This window comes from Heptranchias perlo, chromosome 10 (assembly GCF_035084215.1).
Source record: "Heptranchias perlo isolate sHepPer1 chromosome 10, sHepPer1.hap1, whole genome shotgun sequence".
Classification (NCBI taxonomy): Eukaryota; Metazoa; Chordata; class Chondrichthyes; order Hexanchiformes; family Hexanchidae; genus Heptranchias; species Heptranchias perlo.
Genome location: NC_090334.1, coordinates 2,597,717 through 2,619,264, shown reverse-complemented (window position 1 = coordinate 2,619,264; position 21,548 = coordinate 2,597,717). Strand labels below are relative to the sequence as shown.

Genomic DNA, 21,548 nt, shown 5'->3' with positions numbered 1-21,548 from the left:
TGGAGTCACAGGTGGATAGGGTGGTGAAGAAGGCATTCGGCATGCTTGGTTTCATTGGTCAGAACATTGAATACAGGAGTTGGGATGTCTTGTTGAAGTTGCACAAGACATTAGTAAGGCCACACTTGGAATACTGTGTACAGTTCTGGTCACCCTATTATAGAAAGGATATTATTAAACTAGAAAGAGTGCAGAAAAGATTTACTAGGATGCTATCGGGACTTGATGGTTTGACTTATAGGGAGAGGTTAGATAGACTGGGACTTTTTTCCCTGGAGAATAGGAGGTTTAGGGGTGATCTTATAGAAGTCTATAAAATAATGAGGGGCATAGATAAGGTCGATAGTCAAAATCTTTTCCCAAAGGTAGGGGAGTCTATAACGAGGGGGCATAGATTTAAGGTGAGAGGGGAGAGATACAAAAGGGTCCAGAGGGGCAATTTTTTCACTCAAAGGGTGGTGAGTGTCTGGAACGAGCTGCCAGAGGCAGTAGTAGAGGCGGGTACAATTTTGTCTTTTAAAAAGCATTTGGACAGTTACATGGGTAAGATGGGTAGAAAGGGATATGGGCCAAGTGCAGGCAATTGGGACTAGCTTAGTGGTATAAACTGGGCGACATGGACATGTTGGGCCGAAGGGCCTGTTTCCATGTTGTAACTTCTATGATTCTATGCTCAAAATCCTGCTGCCACTCATCAGAATGAATGGTTGGTATGCTGAACACCCTGTGATAGATTATGTGCACCTTGAGTAGCATGTCGGCAGGGCCTCAATCACTCATCCCTTCCTAAAATTGTTTCTGAATTTCAGTTAACCCAGGGGATTATGGTAGCAACACCTTTTAAACTCTTCATACTTGATCAACAGAAAGGAATTTTACTGGACATTGACATCTTGCATGGACAGGACAAGAAGTTTGGCAATCCAGGCAATTGTTTGTATCCAGGGAACAAAGCCGTAGGTAAATCTGTTATCTGGCAGAGGTTAGCAAACTCTCTTGTGAAGTGTGGCTTGTGTTACTCTCTGCCAGGAGAGGTCCTAATGAGGAAAGTTTGAACTCATTCTACTTATGCAGTCACCACTTCTCACTTGAGAGTTCTGCAGCAGTATATAAATACTTGTACTGTGCATCACTCTCTTGTTTTGGTAGGCCAAGATGTTGAATGCTTAAGCAAGATGATTTCCAAGCAGGCCTGAAGCTATAGAACCCTGATAACCCACTCCCAAAATTCTACACTACTCCTGTATGTGGAGGTTGAACCAAGGAAGACTAACAATAGGATTATAAGCCTTTGGTATGTGTGGTCTTCTTCAATCATTGGTTGAAGTTCAGTCTTATACAGAGCTGCCGCCCAATCTTTTACTTCTGACTTCAACTTATTGATTCTTCAAAATTTCTGTGCTCTCACTTTATTTTGGATCCAATGTTGCTTCCCTCAAGAACTGAAAATGGAAGTATTTATACAGAGAGGGAGTTAAAAGTCATCTGATTTCTCAAGGAGGGAACTCATGAAAGAGAAATCTCCCCAAGATGATTTGATATCCTACTCGAGAATTAACTTCAAACTAAGATTGAGAAAGACCCATAGTGAAAGAAGGTTATCTATTATTTTAATTGTTTCGCTAATAGATGATGTCCATTGCTTATTTTGCAAACCAAGAGAGAAATTACAGTACTTAATATTATAAAAGGAAATGGAAAAAAACAAATCAAATGCTATCTTTAGTATGAAATCTTATGCATGTAGATATGGATGTGCAATCTGAGCAGCATTTGCTCTTTGATTTCTTTTTCTACACCAGTCCTGGACCCAAAAGGATATAGAGGCACTGGAGAAGGTGCAAAAAAGATTTACAAGGATGATACCAGAACTGAGAGATTATACCCATCAGAAAAGATTGAACAGACTGGGGTGCTTTTCTCGAGAAAAGAAAAGGCTGAGGGATGACCTGATAGAGGTCTTTAAGATTATGATAGGGTAGACGTAGAGAAGATGTTTCCACTTGTGGGGCAGACCAAAACTAGGGGTCATAAATATAAGATAGTCACTAATAAATCCAATGGGGCATTCAGGAGAAACTTCTTTACCCAGAATGTGGAACTTGCTACCACAAGAAGTAGTTGAGGCGAATAGCATGGATACATTTAAGGGGAAGCTAGATAAGTACATGAGGGAGAAAGGAATAGAAGGATATGCTGATAGGGTTAGATGAAGTAGGGAGGGAGGAGGCTTGTGTGGAGCATCAACACCGGCATGGACCAGTTGGGCTGAATGCCCTGTTTCTGTGCTGTACGTTCTATATAATTCGATATAAAATGGAAAACAAAACAATTATAAAAGCAGGTTTCTGTGAGACTTGACTGCCCTCATCTAGAGCCTCTTCAAAATAAAAGAAATCTAATTGAAAATGTTAGTGGTATTTGCTCTTGTACCAGCAGGGACTGAGGGCAAGGGAGCAGAGAAATAGAACTGACTGCATTTACTGAGCTGAGCCAATGGCTGAAAGTCCCCTGTAAATCACGATTTGTGTGCAGTGAGTTGGATTGAAGGCAATGTTGTGAAGTTTTGGAACCCTTCCAAAATAGTGACCTCATTTCAAAAATTTTCCACTGGGAGGAAACCAATAATGGTTGTCTTTTTCTTAGTTCTGCAGGGTCCATGGGTGGAGACAGAGCACTGTGTCATTCATAATGAAAATGGCATAGTGACACTTGAACCATGTGGAGGATCACAGTGTACTGTCAATGAACTGGATGTCACCCATTCATGTCGGTTATCTCAAGGTAATGGACATATTACTATTATCACTAATCCATCCAGTCGGCAGCATCTGTGCGGAATTACTGCAAACGTTGCCTAATGAATAATTTGAAACAAATCTGAAATATTTTCCCTTTGTTCCCGTCAGCCTTTATCTTCTCCCTCATGTTATTCTGCCCTCAGGCTGTCCTTGGCCAGGTACTCGATAAGGGTGATTGGCACTGATGTCAAGAAAACATTATGCACTATGAGTTGGAAGAAGTAAAAAGCCAAAATGATTTTATTCTGTGACCATAATTTTGTTGAAAATTTAAAATCTATAATTTTTAATATATTAAAAGTCTTTCGTAAAGCACGCACTTCCTGTAAAACTTTTATTTTGCGCCATTTCCACTGCCTATCTGTAATACCTGCCTGTAATGCTTAAACTTATCTGTTCATTTTATTTGCCTCCAAGTAAGTCATCCGACCTTTAGGTGGCGCTGTACTACTGTTGTCCACTGCACCTCCTCCCTCAAGCCTATTTAAATTGGGCCAGTTGCCCAACTGTCCTCCTTGGCATCTCTTCCCACTTCTCTCTCTCTGTCCTGAGCTGTCCTTTTCCCCTCTTTAACCCCAGTGTGAAACTCTCTCCCCCAAAAGGCTGTGGATTCTGGGTCAGTTGGAGCTTTCAAGACTGAGATTGCTAGATTTTTGTTGGGTGAGGGTATCACGGGATATGGATCAAAGACGGGTAAATGGAGTTGTGGTACAGATCGACCATGATCTAATTGAAGATCATGGTGGCAGGTTTCCTTCCTAAAGGACTTTAGTGAACCAGATGGGTTTTTACGACAATCCGGTTTCATGGTCACCATTACTCATACTAGCTTTTTATTCCAGATTTTTATTTAATTAATTGAAGTTAAATTTCCCAGCTGCTGTGGCGGGATTTGAACTCATGTCTTCGGATTATTAGTCCAGGCCTCTGGATTACTAGTCCGGTAACATAACCACTATGGCTACCGTACCCGGCTGAATGGCCTCCTATGTTCTTTGTCTTTCTTTTTCTCTTCCGATGCTCCCTCTTGCCATTCCCGGTTCTACCTGCGTTGAACAGTCATGCTTACTCCTTCTTCCTGTCACTCCCGTGAGGCCCATCTCCCACAAAAACCTCCATCACTGCATTCCTGACTGTAATCAGACCCTGACCTCCCCCCCCCCCCCCCCCCCCCCCCCAGATGCTACCAGATCCTAGGCTCCCTCATCCCATCACCCGCCGCCTACTCCTTAATACTTCTACACGCCAGGACCAATCCCTAAAATCTCCCAGATCCTGTGACACATCCTATGTACAACGTGCTTGAAAAAGCTAAAATACAAAATTAACTATATGGTTAAACAAACCTTTGGTAATCAAAACTATTGATAATAGTTTCCACGCGCATATGAACATCATCATGGAATTCAAACCTGGAAATACCACTAACACTCCCACTATACTCTGCAGTAAAAACTTATTCAATCACTGTAAATCTGTGGCCAAGATGATATATCTCATGTTACATGGGATAAAATAGTTTCTCCACTAACTCGCTGTGAGCAAGATCATGGGGGTGCGATGTATGTAAGTCGTTTTGCGTTTAGCACATTCCCATCACATTTCCAAGTGTCATACCTCTTTACAGATGCAACACAATTTTGTAAAAAAGAGGTGAAAACAGCTGATCATTTCATGATTGGTTCTTCTGGAGCCTGAAATGTACAAGACATTACAATTGCTCTCTGATTGTCACTGCTCTTGTAGTCAATGATGAACTTGTGTCACTTTCAAACTACCTGAGAGGCCAAGTTAGCAGTGAAACATTACAACAGTGTTCCAGAGTTCAACCTGCCCACAAACAATGTCACGCAAGATTTTTTCTCCCAAAGATTAAAAAAATTATTTTAAATGTCTTGTCCAGAAAAATGCTGCTTTTTTTGCACGTTTTTTTTTCATTGTGGCAAGAATTTTTCATTGTGTCCATATGTTGTTTGTAGATGTAGAATAACAGGGTCTGTTCTTCCTTTATTTCTGTGGTTTATTCAGCATGATTCAATTTATTTTGCAGGTGCTGTTATAGTACTGGGCAAGGTGCATAAGTTCAGGTTTAACCATCCAACTGAAGCTGCAAAGTTGAGACAAAGGAGAGCTGTGAGTTTCTATAGTCTGACCACATATACTTAATTAATTAATGTCTTTTGTAGTTTGCAGTGTAGCAGCCCTAATAATTCTGTAAGTTTTGGTGTAATTAATAAACTTGGGATGATTGAGATTTGATGGGCCTCTGTGTTGTCCATCCTGCAAAATATTGTTGGTCACACTTTTTGAAAATTCAAAGGAAAATTCATAGTATAACTATTTTTGTGTAACTTGGTCTTGGTAGAGGTAACTTTGAAGGACTCGACCAGGGAATGCACGTTTGGAGCTGATGGCAATTAGTGCTGCAGAGAAGGACTGGGTGGAATAGTGAGTTGGAACACTAACTCGCATCTGAATCCAGTTTCTATGGATCATAAGCAAGACTAGTTCAGGCACTTTCACTCAGATTCCCAGTGGATAGAAATCGACTGTAATGTGCTGGCAAGTCAGCATTGTCACTTTGAGGGGAAATGGGCAATTAAAACTTTGCTGTGCAGTAAAGGGTACTCCTCTGAAGTTGTCGAATGAGGTTCATTGTTGGCTCATTGTTACTTGAGGTCACCAGGTGGACAAAAAAAAACCAGATCCCTTTGCCCAACAGACACAGTTCTTGGGGTTGTGGGGTGGGCAGAGGAGGAATGCGACAGCATTTTAATATTGGAGTGTGGATAGGAAACAAGTTGTTGGTTTCGGGAGGGAACCAGCCTGAAGTGTGCTGATTAGGTTATGGAGTTGGAGGGCAAATAAGAAGAGTTTTTGCCCAGGGACTGACTTCAGAATGATAAGTTAATCAACGTAATTTAAATAATTTGATTCCTCGGGTTCTGGGTAGAGGCACAGTTTAGCATGTTGGATAGCTCACTACCTACTTTAGAGCCAGGCTAAGGTATATAATAGAATTAATACTATCAAATTTATTGTACCTATAATGTTCCCGTTCTGCCATTTGTAATCACAGGATAGATGTGTGAACCAGTCAGTGTTGAGGGAGGGTTCTTAACAACTCAGGAGGAGCAGTGCCAGGCCGGTGACCAGTTAGCTCACCTCTTGTAAAGCACTCCGAGTTTTGACTTCAAGCTTCTGGGTTCTAATAAAACTGGTTCTATGTACAAGCAGCATCAGACAGTTCACTGCTTGAGTTGAAATTAAGGTGGTTTATTCGGAAATCCGTTATTTTTCAGTGTGATGCCTGGAATCCTATTTTTAAAACTGTTAACCACAAGGCTCATGTGCAGCTGGCCTCATGAATAGGCATTTAACATGAGAATGAGAACAACAACAACAACAACTACTTGCATTTATATAGCGCCTTTAACGTAGTAAAACGTCCCAAGGCACTTCACAGGAACGACTATCAAACAAGGAGGATAGGGAGGCAGAGAGGTTTAGGGAGGAAATTCCAGAGCTTAGAGCCTAGACAGCTGAAGGCACTGACATCAATGGCAGTGTGATTAAAATCGTGGATGCGCAAGAGGCAAGAATTGGAGGAGCACAGAGATTTCGGAGGGTTGTAGGGCTGGAGGAGGTTACGGGTATAGGGAGGGGCAAGGCCATGGAGGGATTTGAAAACAAAGATAAGAATTTTAAAATCGAGGCATTCCCGGATCGGGAGCCAGTGTAGGTCAGCGAACATAGGGGTGATGGGTGAACCGGACTTGGTGCGAGTTAGGATACGGGCAGCAGAGTTTTGGATGAGCTCAAGTTTATGGAGGGTGAAGATGGGAGGCCGGTCAGGAGAGCATTGGAATAGTCGAAGTCTAGTGGTAACAAAGGAATGGATGAGAGGTTTCAACAGCAGATGAGCTGAGGAAGGGGTGGAGACGGGCGATGTTACAGAGATGAAAGTAGGCGGTCTAGGTAATGGAACGGCTATGTGGTCAGAAGCTCATCTCAGGGTCAAATAGGACACCAAGGTTGTGAAGGTCTGGTTCAGCCTCAGACAGTGACCAGGGAGAGGGATGGAATCGGTGGCTAGGGAATGGAGTTTGTGGTGGGGACTGAAGACAGTAGCTTCAGTTTTCTCAATATTTAGTTGGAAGAAATTTCTGCTCATCCAGTATTGGATGTCAGACAAGTAGCGTGACAAATCAGAGACAGTGGAGGGGTCGAAGGAGGTGGTGGTGAGTTATAGCTGGGTGTTGTCAGCGTGGAAACTGACGTCGAGTTTTCAGATGATGTCGCCGACGGGCAGCATGTCGATGAGAAATAGGAGGGGACCAAGGATAGATCCTTGGGAGACTCCAGAGGTAATGGTGCGGGAGTGGGAAGAGAAGCCATTACAGGAGATCCTCTGGCTACGACTGGATAGATAAGAATGGAACCAGGCGAACATAGTCCTGCCCAGCTGGACGACAGAGGAGCGGCATTGGAGGAGGATGGTGTGGTCAACAGTGTCAAAGGCTGCAGACAGGTCGAGAAGGATGAGGAGGGATAGTTCACCACAGTCACAGTCACATAGGATGTCATTTGTGACTTTGATAAGGGCCGTTTCAGTACTATGGCAGGGGTGGAAATCTGATTGGAAGGATTGAAACATGGAGATGCGGGAAAGGTGGACACAGATTTGGGAGGCGACAAAACGTTCAAGGACTTTGGAGAGGAAAGAGAGGTTGGAGATTAGGCGGTAGTTTGCAAGGACAGAGGGGTCATGGGTGGGTTTTTTGAGGAGGGGAGTGATGGCAGCAGATTTAAAGGGAGGGGGTCAGTACCCGAGGAGTAGGAACCGTTAAAAGTATCAGGTAACATGGGGACCAGGAAGGGAAGTTGGGTGGTCAGCAGTTTGATGGGAATAGGGTCGAGGGAGCAGGAGGTGAGCCGAATGGTCAAGATGAGCTCGGAGAAGGCATGAGGGGAGATAGGAGAGAAACTAGAGAAAGATGCAAGTCCAGGTCTGGGGCAGGGGGGAACTATAGGGGATGTTTGGCTTGGTGGGCTAGGGGAAGAGAGGCAGCTGAACGGATGGTCTCGAGCTTAATGACGAAGTCCACTAGTTCCTCGCACTTGTTGGAGGTAAGGATGGAGGGGGCAGGGGAGAGGGGTTTTGGCAGACGGTTTATAGAGAAGCCGGGGGTTATCTTTACATTCCAGGATGATCCTGGAATAGTGAGCAGTTTTGGCAGAGGAGAGCAGGACCCGATAGTGTTTTATGTTGTCCAGCCAGATCTCATCGATGATCTCATCTCATCAAGGCTGTGAATATGGGTAGGGGAGTTTATATGGAGGGAGAGATTAAGGGAGAATAAGAGGGCAGTGAACTCAGTGAGAGAGAGAGGGTTTGATGAGTTGAGATGGAGGTTGAAATCACCGAGGATGAGAAGTCACTCGGTGCAAAGGCTGAGGGAGGAAAGCAGTGAAGATATCTCGATGAGATATCTCGATGAATGTCTGAACTCGTTGTCCACTATAAACGTTCAAGTCTGTGTCCCATGGACTTAAGGGAGCAGAGATGAGGGCCGTACCGGGGGAACGACCAAGATGAGAGGGAATAATGGGTTTAATGGGGCAGCGGCATCAAAGGTGGAGGTGAGAGTATGATTGAGCAGATCAGTAGCTACAGAAATGTTGTGATGAATGGAGGACCAAAGGCTAGACAGTTGGGAATTGGAAAGTGCCGTTGTAAATGACTTGGGGAGAGTTTTTTTTTCCAGGGGTGAACACAGAAGGAAATGGGATTGGGAGGGGGAAGGGAGATGTGGGTGGAGAGGAATACAAGGAAGTGATCAAAGATGGCCTTATCCATGATTGACATGATGGGAGTAGAGAGGCAAGGTCGAGGGGGAGGCTGTGAATATGGGTAGGGGAGTTTATATGGAGGGAGAGATTAAGGGAGAATAAGAGGGCAGTGAACTCAGTGAGAGGGAGAGGGTTTGATGAGTTGAGATGGAGGTTGAAATCACCGAGGATGAGAAGTCGCTCGGTGCAAAGGCTGAAGGAGGAAAGCAGTGAAGATATCTCGATAAGAATCTTGGTGTGGTACTTGGGTGGGCAGTAGAGAACGAGGATTTTAAAGGAGAGAGGAGAGGGGTGGAACAAAGTGAGATGCTCAAAGGAGGAGAAGATGCCAGAGGAATATGGGGACAGACTAAGGTATGATTTGGTGATAAGGGCCACACTGCCATTGCGGCAGTCTAGGTAGGGCAAGTGGTGGAAGTCTTAGCCAGTGGGGAGGCTTCATTAAGGGGGAAGGTGTCATCATCCATCAGCCAGGTTTCCGTCATGGCCATGATGTCGACGCAATCATCCACAATAAGTTCATGGATGGCAAGGGCCTTGGTCACAGGTAACAGACATTCTGGAGGGAGATGCGGAGAGGGGCGGTGATAGCTGATCCGCTGGCAGAGTCCACAGGGTCAGTGCTGGGAGGTGTGAGTGGGACAGGACGGAGAGAAACTCTTTAAAGTCACAGTGATGTAGGGCTCCAAATCCACAGGAATTCTGTGCTGGAAAGGTCTGTTTTGCTTCGTAGGGTTTTCTCAGAAATCATCTCCGCACTTTGGGTGTTTTCCCTTGAAAGTTTCTGACCAGTTTGCTGCAATATACACATTTTATTTTTAAGTTATTGCATGTAATTACATGTGGGTGGAGTTTGGATGAGTCTTTCAATTTTTAGGTTGCAGAGTTAACCAACTTACAAGAGTCAACAGTGTGGTTGACTCTTAACTGCCTTCTGAAGTGGCCGAGAAAACCACTCAGTTGTATCAAACCACTGGACTGCAGCGGTTCAAGAAGGTTTACTGGTTCACTAATGTCCTTTAGGGATGGAAACCTGCTGCCCTTACCTGGTCTGGCCTAAAAGTGACTTCAGTCCCACACCAACAAGGTTGACTCTTAACTGCCTTTACAAGTAGCCTAGCAAGCCCCTCAGTTGGTACACCACCACCTTCTCAACTAGAGATGGGCAATAAGAACATAAGAACATAAGAACATAAGAAATTGGAGCAGGAGTAGGCCAATCGGCCCCTCGAGCCTGCTCCGCCATTCAATAAGATCATGGCTGATCTGATCCCAACCACAAATCTAAAGAACACAAGAAGTCGGAGCAGGACCCGGCCACATAGCCCCTGGGCCCTCTCCGCCACCCACAGGGCATTGACCGATCCGAACTCAGCTTCATGTCCAATTTCCTGCCCGCTCCCCATAACCCCTAATTCCCTTTACTTCTAAATGCCAGCCTTGCCAGCGACGCCCACACACCAAGAACGAATGAAAAAATGTATGTAGTGTCTTTAATGTAGCAAAATGCTATACAATTGGCAGGGGAGGCTAATTAAGACCTAACAAAGTAATTTTATTCCCTCCCATCCTTTCACTTTCAAATCCAGCTCCATACCATGGATCTCTGACTGAGAGATGTGTAGGTGATCTCCTCACAGGCATCTGCCAATATCACTCTGTAAATGACTATCTGGGCATATGTGAAACCTGCGGTATATGGATTTGGGTATAAATTAAAACTCCAACCTCTTCTGATGAGATCAGAACCTTTCCATGTGCTCACACATATTAGTATGCTAGCACATTATGATACTGGGCCAATGCCAACAGCTGATGAAATTAACTCTCCACCTCCATCTCCAAAGCCTAATTCATTTGCACACCCAGTTGGTGAGTCTCCCACCTTGATATTTGTCTTACCTCCTTGAACTGTGCTTCCTGCCAGCTGAATCTTGGAGCATGGCTGCAGTGCTCCTTTCTCCCAACTTATGTTGCTGATCTGAGTTTGTGTGAGTGGAAGGATGTGAATGGGAGTTTGCTAAATATTTAAATAAGAAATTTATTACTGTTGTCCGCAATTTATATAACATTAGTGTTTTTTTCTCTCACTTGTATAGAGTAGCAGTGTGTCTCTGGCAAGCAGTGGCTCCTGTGAGTGGCTGGATTTGGATGGAGAATTCAACTTTTCCCCTCCTTATGTTTTATCTCCTCTCATGCAAGCAAGGTAGGATATTCTGAGAACCACTGGCTGGAAGCGGGAGTACAAAAATCGTCAAATGTGATAGAATTACTGTTTCAAAAATAGTATCAGTGTACACTCGCAGCACTGGAGCTGGAAAACGACAACTTTTAGGCACAAAAAGGCCAATTCAATCAACAAGCTCAATCCTTTCTCATAGATCACCCGCCCCCCCCCCCACCCCAATCAACACCTTTTAAAATGTTACTTGCAAGAATGAGCTGGCGTCCTGTTTTAAACGTCTTTGGGCACATATAAAGTGCTTTGTTTTGAGGCCTGACTGAATTAATGAAGCACACATTCAGAATCCCATATTATTTTTCAGTTATAAATGGAACATAGGAACATGCAGGGCCAGAAATGGATTTGCTTTTCAGCAGCAGCTTAACCTCATTGTTAAGTAAGTTTTCCTGTGGTTTTGATTCTTTAGTTTGGCTTCAAAACATGAATGACTAGATCCTAAATTAATATTTATACTGCAGAAGCATTTATTTTAAGTCAATACATGTTTAACCATTAAAATAATTTGAAATCTTTGCCAGTGTGCATCATTATTGGTCAGATTGTTCTATGTTTATATATATAATCTATGTAATATATGTGTACTGCAATACATTAATAAATAGTATGTTAAAATAAATATAGTCCTAATAGCTACACAATATATTAATAATCTTGCACCTTTGGCACGTCCTGTCAGATTTCCCACTATAAATTCCTATGTCCACATTTATAATGGAAACTGCACCTGTAAAAGTACCACACTGTAATTATACCTTCCCCAGTGTAGGTCCTGCAGCGCCATCACCGGCAGGATGATGTAATTACAGCGTGGTATGTTTACATCAGACAAACATAGGTACAGGAGGAGGCCATTCAGCCAGAGCCTGTTCCGCCATTCAATCAGATCATGGCTGATCTGTATCTTAACTCCATCTACCCTCCTTGGTTCCGTAACCATTAATACCCTTGCCTAACAAAAATCCATCAATCTCGGTTTTGAAATTTTCAATTGAACCCCAGTTTCAACAGCTTTTTGAGAGAGAGAGTTTTAGATTTCCACTGCCCTTTGTGTGAAGAAGTGCTTCCTGACATCACCCAATGAACGGCCTAGCTCTAATTTTAAGGTTATGCATCCTTGTTCTGGACTCCCCACCAGAGGAAATAGTTCCTCTCTGTGTACCATATCAAATCCCTTAATCATCTTATTCAGCTCAATTATATCACCCCTCGATTTCCTATACTCAAGGGAATACAAGCCTAGTCTATACAACCTGTCCTTATAATTTAACCCTTTTAGCCCCAGTATCATTCTGGTGAATCTATGCTGCACTCCCTCGAAGGCCAATATATCCTTCCTGAGGTGTGGTGCCTAGAACTGAACTCTGTACTCTGAATTGGGTCTAACCAGAGCTTTATGTAACTGTAGCATAACTTCCACCCCTTTGTATTCCAGCTCCCTTGAGATAAAGGCGAACATTCCATTAGCCTTTTTAATTATATTTTGTACCTGTCCACTAGTTTTTAGTGATTTCTGTACATGGACCCCTAAATCTTTCTGCTCATCCACGGTTCTGAGCTTCTCATCATTTAGAAAATACTCTGATCTATCTTTCTTGGGTCCAAAGTAGATGACCTCACTTTTCCACATTGAACTGCATCTGCCGCAGTTTTGCCCACTCACTTAATCTATTAATGTCGTTTTGCAATTTTCTGCTCCCATCTACACTATTTACTGTGCCACAAAATTTAGTGCTTTCAGTAAACTTAAATATATGGCTCTCTATTCCTTTATCCAAGTCATTTATAAATGTAGTAAAAAGCTGAGGCCCCAGGACAGATCCCTGGGGGACACCACTAGTCATATCCTGCCAATTGGAGTACATACCCATTATCCCTAATCTCTGTCTGCTACCTTCTAACCAATTCCCTACCTATGTCAGTAGGTTGCCGCCAATTCCATGTGTTTCCAATTCTGCTAACAGCCTCTTGTGTAAACAGTTTCCATTATAAACATGAACGTAGGAATTTATAATGGAAATATAAAAATAAGGACAGAATGTATGACTTTAATAATGGGACTGAATTACATCTGCACTCTCTGGTTCAATTATCTCCTGCCCTCTACCCTTGCTTTACCTGAAGACACTTGCTGTTGACTCCTTTTGTGCCACATCATGGGAGATCGACTAGTATTTGTAAATCTTGGATTGTTTTATCGAGATTTTCCAAATTATTCCTTCTGATCTGTAATACTTGTGTGTTTTTTAAATATACTAGTCAGAAATTAAGACCTTGAAATTGTACTTTGCAAAGATTAGCGTACAAATTCTTAACTAATTCATGTAAATTTTGACACAGGTGTTTAAACCCATTTAGAATAAACCTGCATTAAAGTTGAGGCCAAGGGAATTTAACTGGATGTGTTAAGCATTCGTACACTAATCTTCACAGTGTAATTTCAGAGCTGACCAATATTCATATGATAATAGTTGCCAGCAGATGAATCGTGTTAATACTGGATATACCACACTGTGTTATGATTTAACCGCAAGCCTGTTTATCGACCTTACAACAACAACTTGCATTTATATAGCGCCTTCAACATAGTAAAACATTCCAAGACACTTCACGGGCAAGTATCAAACAAAATTTGACACCAAGCTACATGAGATATTAGGACAGGTGACCAAAAGCTTGGTCAAAGAGGTAGGTTTTAAGTAGGGTCTTAAAGGAGGAGAGAGAGGCAGAGAAGTTTAGAGAGGGAATTCCAGAGCTTAGGGCCTAGGCAGCTGGAGTGAAGGAAATCGGGGATGTGCAAGAGGCCAGAATTGGAGGAGCGCAGAGATCTCAGAGGGTTTTAGGGCTGGAGGAGGTTACAGAGATAGGAAGGGGTGAGGCCATGGAGGGATTTAAAAATGGCAGAATGTACCACAGAAGTGATACTTTGCCAGTAAAACACATTTGGCTTTTTATCTCAACTTTTACACCAGTAATTTATTGCAGAAAGGTTCATACTTCACCTTTACTAATAGCCGACTGTAATTTCCTATTAAGTCTTTAGGTTACTCTTGCATGTAAACTGCAATCAATAATTATTGAATTCTACATAATGCTGCTTACAGGCTCACTGGTTCAAATTGTTCATTGTTTCGAAGCAGTTATTTATGAGGACCATGCAGACCAGTCAGATGAATGGGTAAAAAATTTTCACCCTGTTCTCAGGTCACTTCACCTGTCTAAGAATGGAAAGAAATCCACCAATAAATAACAGCCAGAGTGAACAAGAGCCTATCTGAATGAAAAATATGATGTGCAGAGCTTGGTAACCTCCTCAAATCTGATAGTCGGGTGTGTTACTTGGTCCTTCCTACAGTGTACTAAGAATCTGGATACAGATTTAAATTGAGAAATTGTAGCAAAAAAAAATTAAATGGAGAATGGTGCAAAGCTGCTGACTAAAACAGACCTCCTTTTTAAAGAAAATCTGACTAATTTTAATATTGTGGTGCTACCAGCACTCATGGTCAATGGTGTTTCTCTTTCAGTCTTCATTCTGTGCTGCCTGATGTGTATCTTGAGCAGTATCTTACGTTAGTGCACAGAACCTAGGAATGATAACACCACACTGCACAATGGAACATTTCATCAGTCTATTGTTTTCCAACATGGCTGATTTTATTATTTCTGGAGGGAGGAGGCGGAGCGTCTGGCACAGACTTGTGCTCTTTGCTTCTGGTTCATATTTTATGCCAATATTGGAGCCAGGTCCTGGAGCTTTAGGGGCAGTGAGTGGAGGTTAGCACCATTTGCAAATAAACCACATACTTTCGATCTTGATCCTTACTGCAAATAATAAAATACTTTTCTAACATTTTCTGGCAGTCAGCCTTTAAATATGAAACTTCTGGTGAGAAGTTCCAAGTGTCATTTACTTTTCCTCTGCATTTGAACATATATTTATCCTTCTTGCTTTTACTTTCTGATGCCTGACATCAATTAATCCAGTTTTCCACCAGCACTTTTGAAACCACTAGAAGCTTCAAGTCACTTATTTGGAAGGCTGTTGCCTTCATGCATTATCTACTTTTCCTCCAGTGTAAGCCACCTCTCCAGTGAGTGTCACACCCACCAGTGGTCAAGAGTACAGGGTGCCAGTGGTGCTTTGTGACGGGAAGTGGTGATTAACATAAGTAATCATGAGTTGTATCTTTGTTCCCTATATTTTTATTCATTCTCAGGCTGTGGGTGTCACTGGCAAGGTATTTATTACCCTGATTTTATACAACTGGAGTGGCTTGCTAGGCCACTTCAGAGAGCAGTTAAGAGTCAACCACTGGAGTCACATATAGGCCAGACCAGGTAAGGACGGCAGGTTTCCTTCCCTAAATGAAATCAGTGAATCAGTTGGGTTTTTACCACAATCCCATAGCTTCGTGATCAAACTGCCACGGTGGGATTTGGACTGCGTTCTCTGGATTATTAGTCTAGGCCCCTGGATTACTAGTCCAGTAACATAACCACTACACGACAGTACCCTAGTCAATATTACTGTGGTCCTATTGACTCCCAGCACACTGGGTCTTACATAGTTCATGGCCTTTCCCGGTGTGAATTGCCCAACTCACCTTGTTCCGACAGCAGTGGGTCTCCTGATCTGCCGTTGGAGCCACCTTCACTAGGGCTGGAGGGAACAGGTGGCAGGCATTAAATGCCAAAAGGGGAGAGCGTTGCTCTTCAAAACCAGGACTGGGTCACAGTGTAATATTTCTGCACCCTGCATGGCTTTCTGTTCTGGTTGGAGAACTGGTAGATTTGTATGTTTGTAAAGGAAAGATTTTCACAAGGACAAGTGAAGGTGAAGTAATGAAGGTGATCTGTTGCATTTTTACAGCTTGGAACACGACAAAGAGAAGGACGAAGGAATGGAGCTAAATGAAACCAGGTGAGAAACCGACCTGAACAATGTTCATTGTCTTTTTAGGAGCTAGGGAAATGTTTAAATTAATCAGTTTACTGTTTTCAGCTCATTCCTAGAATGTACTAACAGTAGAGAGTATCTGTCATTTTATGTGCTTCCAGTCTGCATTTTAGTCTGTCCAATTGGATAATTTATATATTATGTTACAACACTATCATCTGGAAATTACTGTTGCCATACGAAGGTTTAATTTGCTCATATCAACTTCCTCTCTCCATTATTTTAACATTAAAGAAATGGGTTAATTTCTTTGTTCAAATAGCAGAGGAATTTGATATTTTCTTCTGTTGAGGCTGGAGGACAATTGAAAATTTCAAAACTGAGATTGATGGATATTTGTTAGGTTAGGAGTTAAGGGATATGGAACCAAGGTGGGTAGATGGAGTTAAAATACAGATCAGCCATGATCTAATTGAATGAACAGGCTCAAGTCACGTTAATTTCTAGGCTTGTATGTAAACACTAACATCACATCAGTGACTTAGGATTACATGAGACATGGTACAAACGGCCTTGACAGTCTGAACCTTGGAGATCTGGGCACCTTGCCCTTTAATGTCAAACGGAGCATGTTTTTCACTATCCCAGCTTTTCCAGCAATGCAGTGCACAGGCTTCATTGGCCTGTTTCTTGGGTTGGACTCTTGCTATATCTGTAAACCTGTTCTTCATAATTTCTGTGCAAGAAACACTAACAGACAGGCTTTCAGGCCCAAGGTACCCAGATAACGGGTTCTATTCTAAGTGAGTTCCTTTTAAAATGGGTCTCTTAAGAACCACTTATATGTCAGCCATGGCTCAGTGAGTAGCACTCTCGCCTCAAAGTCAGAAGGTCGTGTGTTCAAGTTCCACTCCAGAGACTTGAGCACATAATCTAGGCTGATACTCCCAGTGCAATACTGAGGGAGTGCTGCTCTGTCGGATGTGTCGTCTTTGGGATGAGATGTTAAACCGAGGTCCCGTCTCCCCTCTCAGGTGGATGTAAAAGATTCCGTAGCATTATTTTAGGAACATTGGGACAGCAGTAGGCTATTCTGCCTCTTGAGCCTGTTCATTCAATTAGATCATGGCTGATCTGTATTTTAACTCCATCTACCCACCTTGGTTCCATATCCCTTAACACCTAACCTAACAAATATCCATCAATCTCAGTTTTGAAATTTTCAATTGTCCTCCAGACTCAACAGCTTTTTGGGGGAGAGTTCCTGATTTCCACTACCCTTTTTGTGAAGAAATGCTTCCTGATATCAGTCCTGAACGGCCTGGCTCTAATTTTAAGGTTATGCCTCCTTGTTCTGGTCTCTTCCACCAGAGAAAATAGTTTCTCTCTATCCACCCTATCAAATCCTTTAATTGTCTTGAACACCTCGATCTGACCATCCCTTAATCTTCTATACTCAAGAGAACACAACCCAAGTTCATGCAACCTGTCCTCATAATTTTAATCCTTTTAGCCCCAATATCATTCTGGTGAAACTGTGCTGCACCCCCTCTAAGGCCAATATATCCTTCCTGAGCTGAACACAGTATCCAGATGCGGCCTAACCAGAGCTCTGTACAGCTGTATCTTTAATTCCACCGCTTTCTATTCCAGCCCTCTTAAGATAAAGGCCAACATTTCATTATCATTTTAAATTATTTTTTGTACCTGTCCACTAGTTTTTAGTGATTTCTGTACTAGGACCCCTAAATCTCTCTGCTCCTCCACAGTTCCTAGTTTCTCGCCATTTAGAAAATACTCTGATCTATCTTTCTTAGGTCCAAAGTGGATGACCTTACACTTTCTCACATTGAACTCCATCTGCCACAGTTTTGCCCTCTCACTTAATCAAGAATCTGAGGCAGCATGGGTGGCAGGACGAAGCAGAAAATGATGCAAATAATCCATTTAAAAACGCAGTGCTGAACATGTCTCAAGCTGCTACTGAGGTTACACCTGTGATTTTAAAAAGGGAAGCATTAAAGCTCCCCATCCCAGGGTTTGTTTTCTTTATCACATCCAGTGTCTCACAGGTGATTTAAGATAAGTGGAAAAAGAACCAGAGGGGAGATGTTGACAATTTTTTGTTACGCAGCGAGTTGGAATGCACTGCCTGAAAGGTGGTGGAAGCAGATTCAATAGTAACTTTCAAAAGGGAATTGGATAAATATTAGAAAAGTTTTTTAAAAATTGTAGGGCTGTGTGGACAGAGCGAGGGAGTGGGACTAATTGGATAGCTCTTTCAAAGGGCCAGCGCAGGCACGATGGGCTGAATTGGCTCCTTCTGTGCTGAAAGAGTCTATGACAGGTGTAACTGCTTGGACAGCATGGAGCCAATGTATTGGCATTCTGCTCGACCTAGCGTTTCATCTGGTAACCATGAGGCTCCTAATATTGAAATATAATTTTCATAGATGATCAGGGCCTACTTATAGTACATAACGATGTAAAGACTGAGATTTTGACTGGTCTGCGCGTTTACGAAACTATCAGCGTGTTTAAAAAATCTTTTTTAACCACTCAGTTGTCTTGAAACAGTGGTCTTGTTCATGGCTGTTTCCAGATGTACATTGTTTGATGAGTTGTGGACTTCTTTGGAGCTGTTGGTCAGCTCTTTGAGTTTTGTACGTGTGTTCTTCCCACTCCTTTTTGTGGGATCTTTCCGCCACATTTGCCTACACAGTGTGCAGCCAATGTACTTCAAAATAGTTCATTGTACGTGAGGTACGTAGATCTGTCCTGAAGAGGCATAATAAAGTGTTGCATTTTCAATTTTTGGAACGTATAGGCTTGTTTTCACCTTGTATTGCTGAAACCTGATATTGTGAGCTTGGTCTTGGGGAGGTGCTGTGTGTAAAATGTTTGTTTTTCCTCCTCTAACTGACATCAGTATAAATCAGGGAAGATGAGAATGGTACCTGGCACAGGCTCAGAACAACACAAGTCTGAACTAGTTTAATATCCTGACTGATGTGAAAGAGTACTTTTAAAATGATCAGCCAAAAAGTTTAAGACAAACTTCCTTAAAAGTGACATGTGCCAATGTCAAGGCGACAATGGATCATCTGCGCTGCTGTGGGAAATCTTTAGTATTATGCAATTAGAGCTGGCATTTACTGATGTAAGTGTAAACTAGCCTTGTTTACTGCAGAACATTCTTTAGCTGTTGCTTCGTAAAGTTATTGTTAAGATTACGGGCATTCAGATTTCGTTGTGCCTTTAGCCTAAATTAATTTTAGTCATGAGCAAGTTATTAATTATATTCTAATTGTATTGCAGTCCTCGATCAGAACCTGACATTTATTTTGTTTGTGGATGCACAGACTCTTCCCCTGCACCCTCTCCCTCATCCCATACATTTGTTGCATTTGTGATTGAATTAATTCTGTGCACAATATACTTCAAACAGAATAATTAACGTGGAAAACTCTGGCCAGTGTAGTGAAAGTTAAAAGATTATCTTTCCTTGTGAAATTGTGTTTGCATTTGTGTTCTCCTGGTCCAGCAAAAGCCTTGATTTTAAAATTCTCATCCTTTTTTCAAATCCCTCCATGGCCTCACCGCTCCCTAATTTTGTAACCTCCTCCAGCCCTCTGAGATCTCTGCGCTCCTCCAATTCTGGCCTCTTGCACATCCCCGATTTCCTTCGCTCCACCATTGGCGGCTGTGCCTTCAGCTGCCGAGGCCCGAAGCTCTGGAATTCCCTCCCTAAACCTCTCCATATCTCTCTCTCTCTCTCTCTCTCTCCTCCTTTAAGACGCTCCTCAAAACCTACTTCTTTGACCAAGCTTTTGGTCACCTGTCCTAATATCTCGTTATGTGGCTCGTGTCAAATTTTGTTTGATAATCGTTCCTGTGAAGCGCCTTGGGATGATTTACTACGTTAAAGGTGCCATATAAATGCAAGTTTTTGGATGTGTAGGAAGAAGATTAACACATACTGGAGCAGGCACTACTGTGACTGCATATCTTTGGTCATTTTCTTTTACACCCGCACCATTTTCCTCTCTCTCTCTCTCTGCTGTGAGCCTTCTGCATTTGGGACTTTCTCCATGTCCTCCACAGTTGCCAGGAGGTGTGGGAGATTGATATCTGTGACTAACGGGCCTTTTATTTCCTCTCCTCTGTGCCCCTACTTGTTAACTGCTCCTGGTGGAGTTTGAAATTTCACTCAGTGGAGAATCATAACATGATCCAAGGTCTTACACTGGACTTCTATCATACAATTGTATCATAACACCATAGCACCCCTAGTTAAAGGGGAAGGAAAGTATATTTGCTGAATGTATTCCCTCCGTGAAAGAAATTGTTAGCCTGGGGAGAATTTTCTTCAGTCTTTTTTTAAATAAATGTCAATTTTATTGCTGGCCAGGAGACCCTTGAGTAGGATTTTCCTCCCTTCTCAGCTGATCTGATGATCTGACTGACCGGGAGCATCCCCATGTGTCCCAGAGCGGATCAATAGGAAATAGCAGGGTCCGCAACTTCAGACCTGCCCGAGGCAGCTCTAGGGCAATCCGACCCAGGAAACCACATCACTGCTTGGGGATGCAGTTCTCCCACTCAGTAGCATGGTTTCCTAGGTTATATGACCCCAGGGACACCACCAGAGTGTCATGTCACCAGAGCAACCTAGCAGAAAGCTAATCATACTCAAAAGGCTGGTATGAGAATTGTTTGTTTTAAGATGTACTGAAGAAAATCCTCCTAAAATGAGAAATGATTGGAACAAAATATTCTCTTTGGCCCTCCCCGGACTTTCCTTCCCCTTTAATTGTTTAGCCTTACAATTTCTCATATTTTCTGGAAAGAAAGTTTGAAATCTGGCCAGGGCAACGTCCTTGCTGTATCAGTTTCCTCTTCTCCTCATGAAGGTAATGACCATATTGGGGTACAGTTCCACGGGCACCGACATCACACTCTGATACCTCACCTGAGTGACTGTAGGGAAGGCTCACTGCTGAATCTGACCTTCATCTCATTCAACAGCCGCATTTAAAAACCTGCACTCCAATAGGAATCACTGGATAGCAGTCAGTGATCTCTGTTTGGAGGTGTTAGCCGTGGCTCAGTGGTAGTGCACTCTCCTGTGAGTCAGAAGGTCGTGGGTTCAAGTTCCAATCCAGAGACTTGAGACCATAATCTAGGCTGACACTCCCAGTGCAGTACTGAGGGAGTTCTGTACTATCAGAGGTGGCGTCTTTCGGATGAGACATTAAATTGCTCTCTCATGTGGACTTAAAAGATCCCACTACACTATTTCGAAGAGGAGCAGGGGCGTTCTCTCCGGTGCCTTAACCGATATTTATCCCTCCACCAACACCACTAAAAACAGATTATTTGGTCATTATCACATTGCTATTTGTGGGACTTCTTTTTATTCGTTCATGGGATGTGGGCGTCGCTGGCAAGGCCAGCATTTATTTCCCATCCCTAATTGCCCTCGAGAAGGTGGTGGTGAGCCGCCATCTTGAACCGCTGCAGTTCGTGTGGTGAAGGTTCTCCCACAGTGCTGTTAGGAAGGGAGTTCCAGGATTTTGACCCAGCGACGATGAAGGAACGGCGATATATTTCCAAGTCGGGATGGTGTGTGACTTGGAGGGGAACGTGCAGGTGGTGGTGTTCCCATGTGTCTGCTGCTCTTGTCCTTCTAGGTGGTAGAGGTTGCGGGTTTGGGAGGTGCTGTCGAAGAAGCCTTGGCGCGTCGCTGCAG

General features: G+C 42.9%; 1 protein-coding gene across 1 annotated transcript in view; it reads left to right on the top strand.

Annotated features, from left to right (window-relative positions):
- LOC137326393 (stAR-related lipid transfer protein 9-like) overlaps positions 1–21,548 on the top strand; it is a gene marked incomplete at its 3' end in the record, with an annotated part of 232,894 nt that overhangs the window by 197,588 nt on the left and 13,758 nt on the right. Inside the window, exons 18-21 of the mRNA XM_067991435.1 lie at positions 2,647–2,784; positions 4,852–4,934; positions 10,754–10,860; positions 15,770–15,820. Coding sequence (XP_067847536.1) covers positions 2,647–2,784; positions 4,852–4,934; positions 10,754–10,860; positions 15,770–15,820 — 379 coding nt within the window. The remainder of the gene's footprint in view (positions 1–2,646; positions 2,785–4,851; positions 4,935–10,753; positions 10,861–15,769; positions 15,821–21,548) is intronic.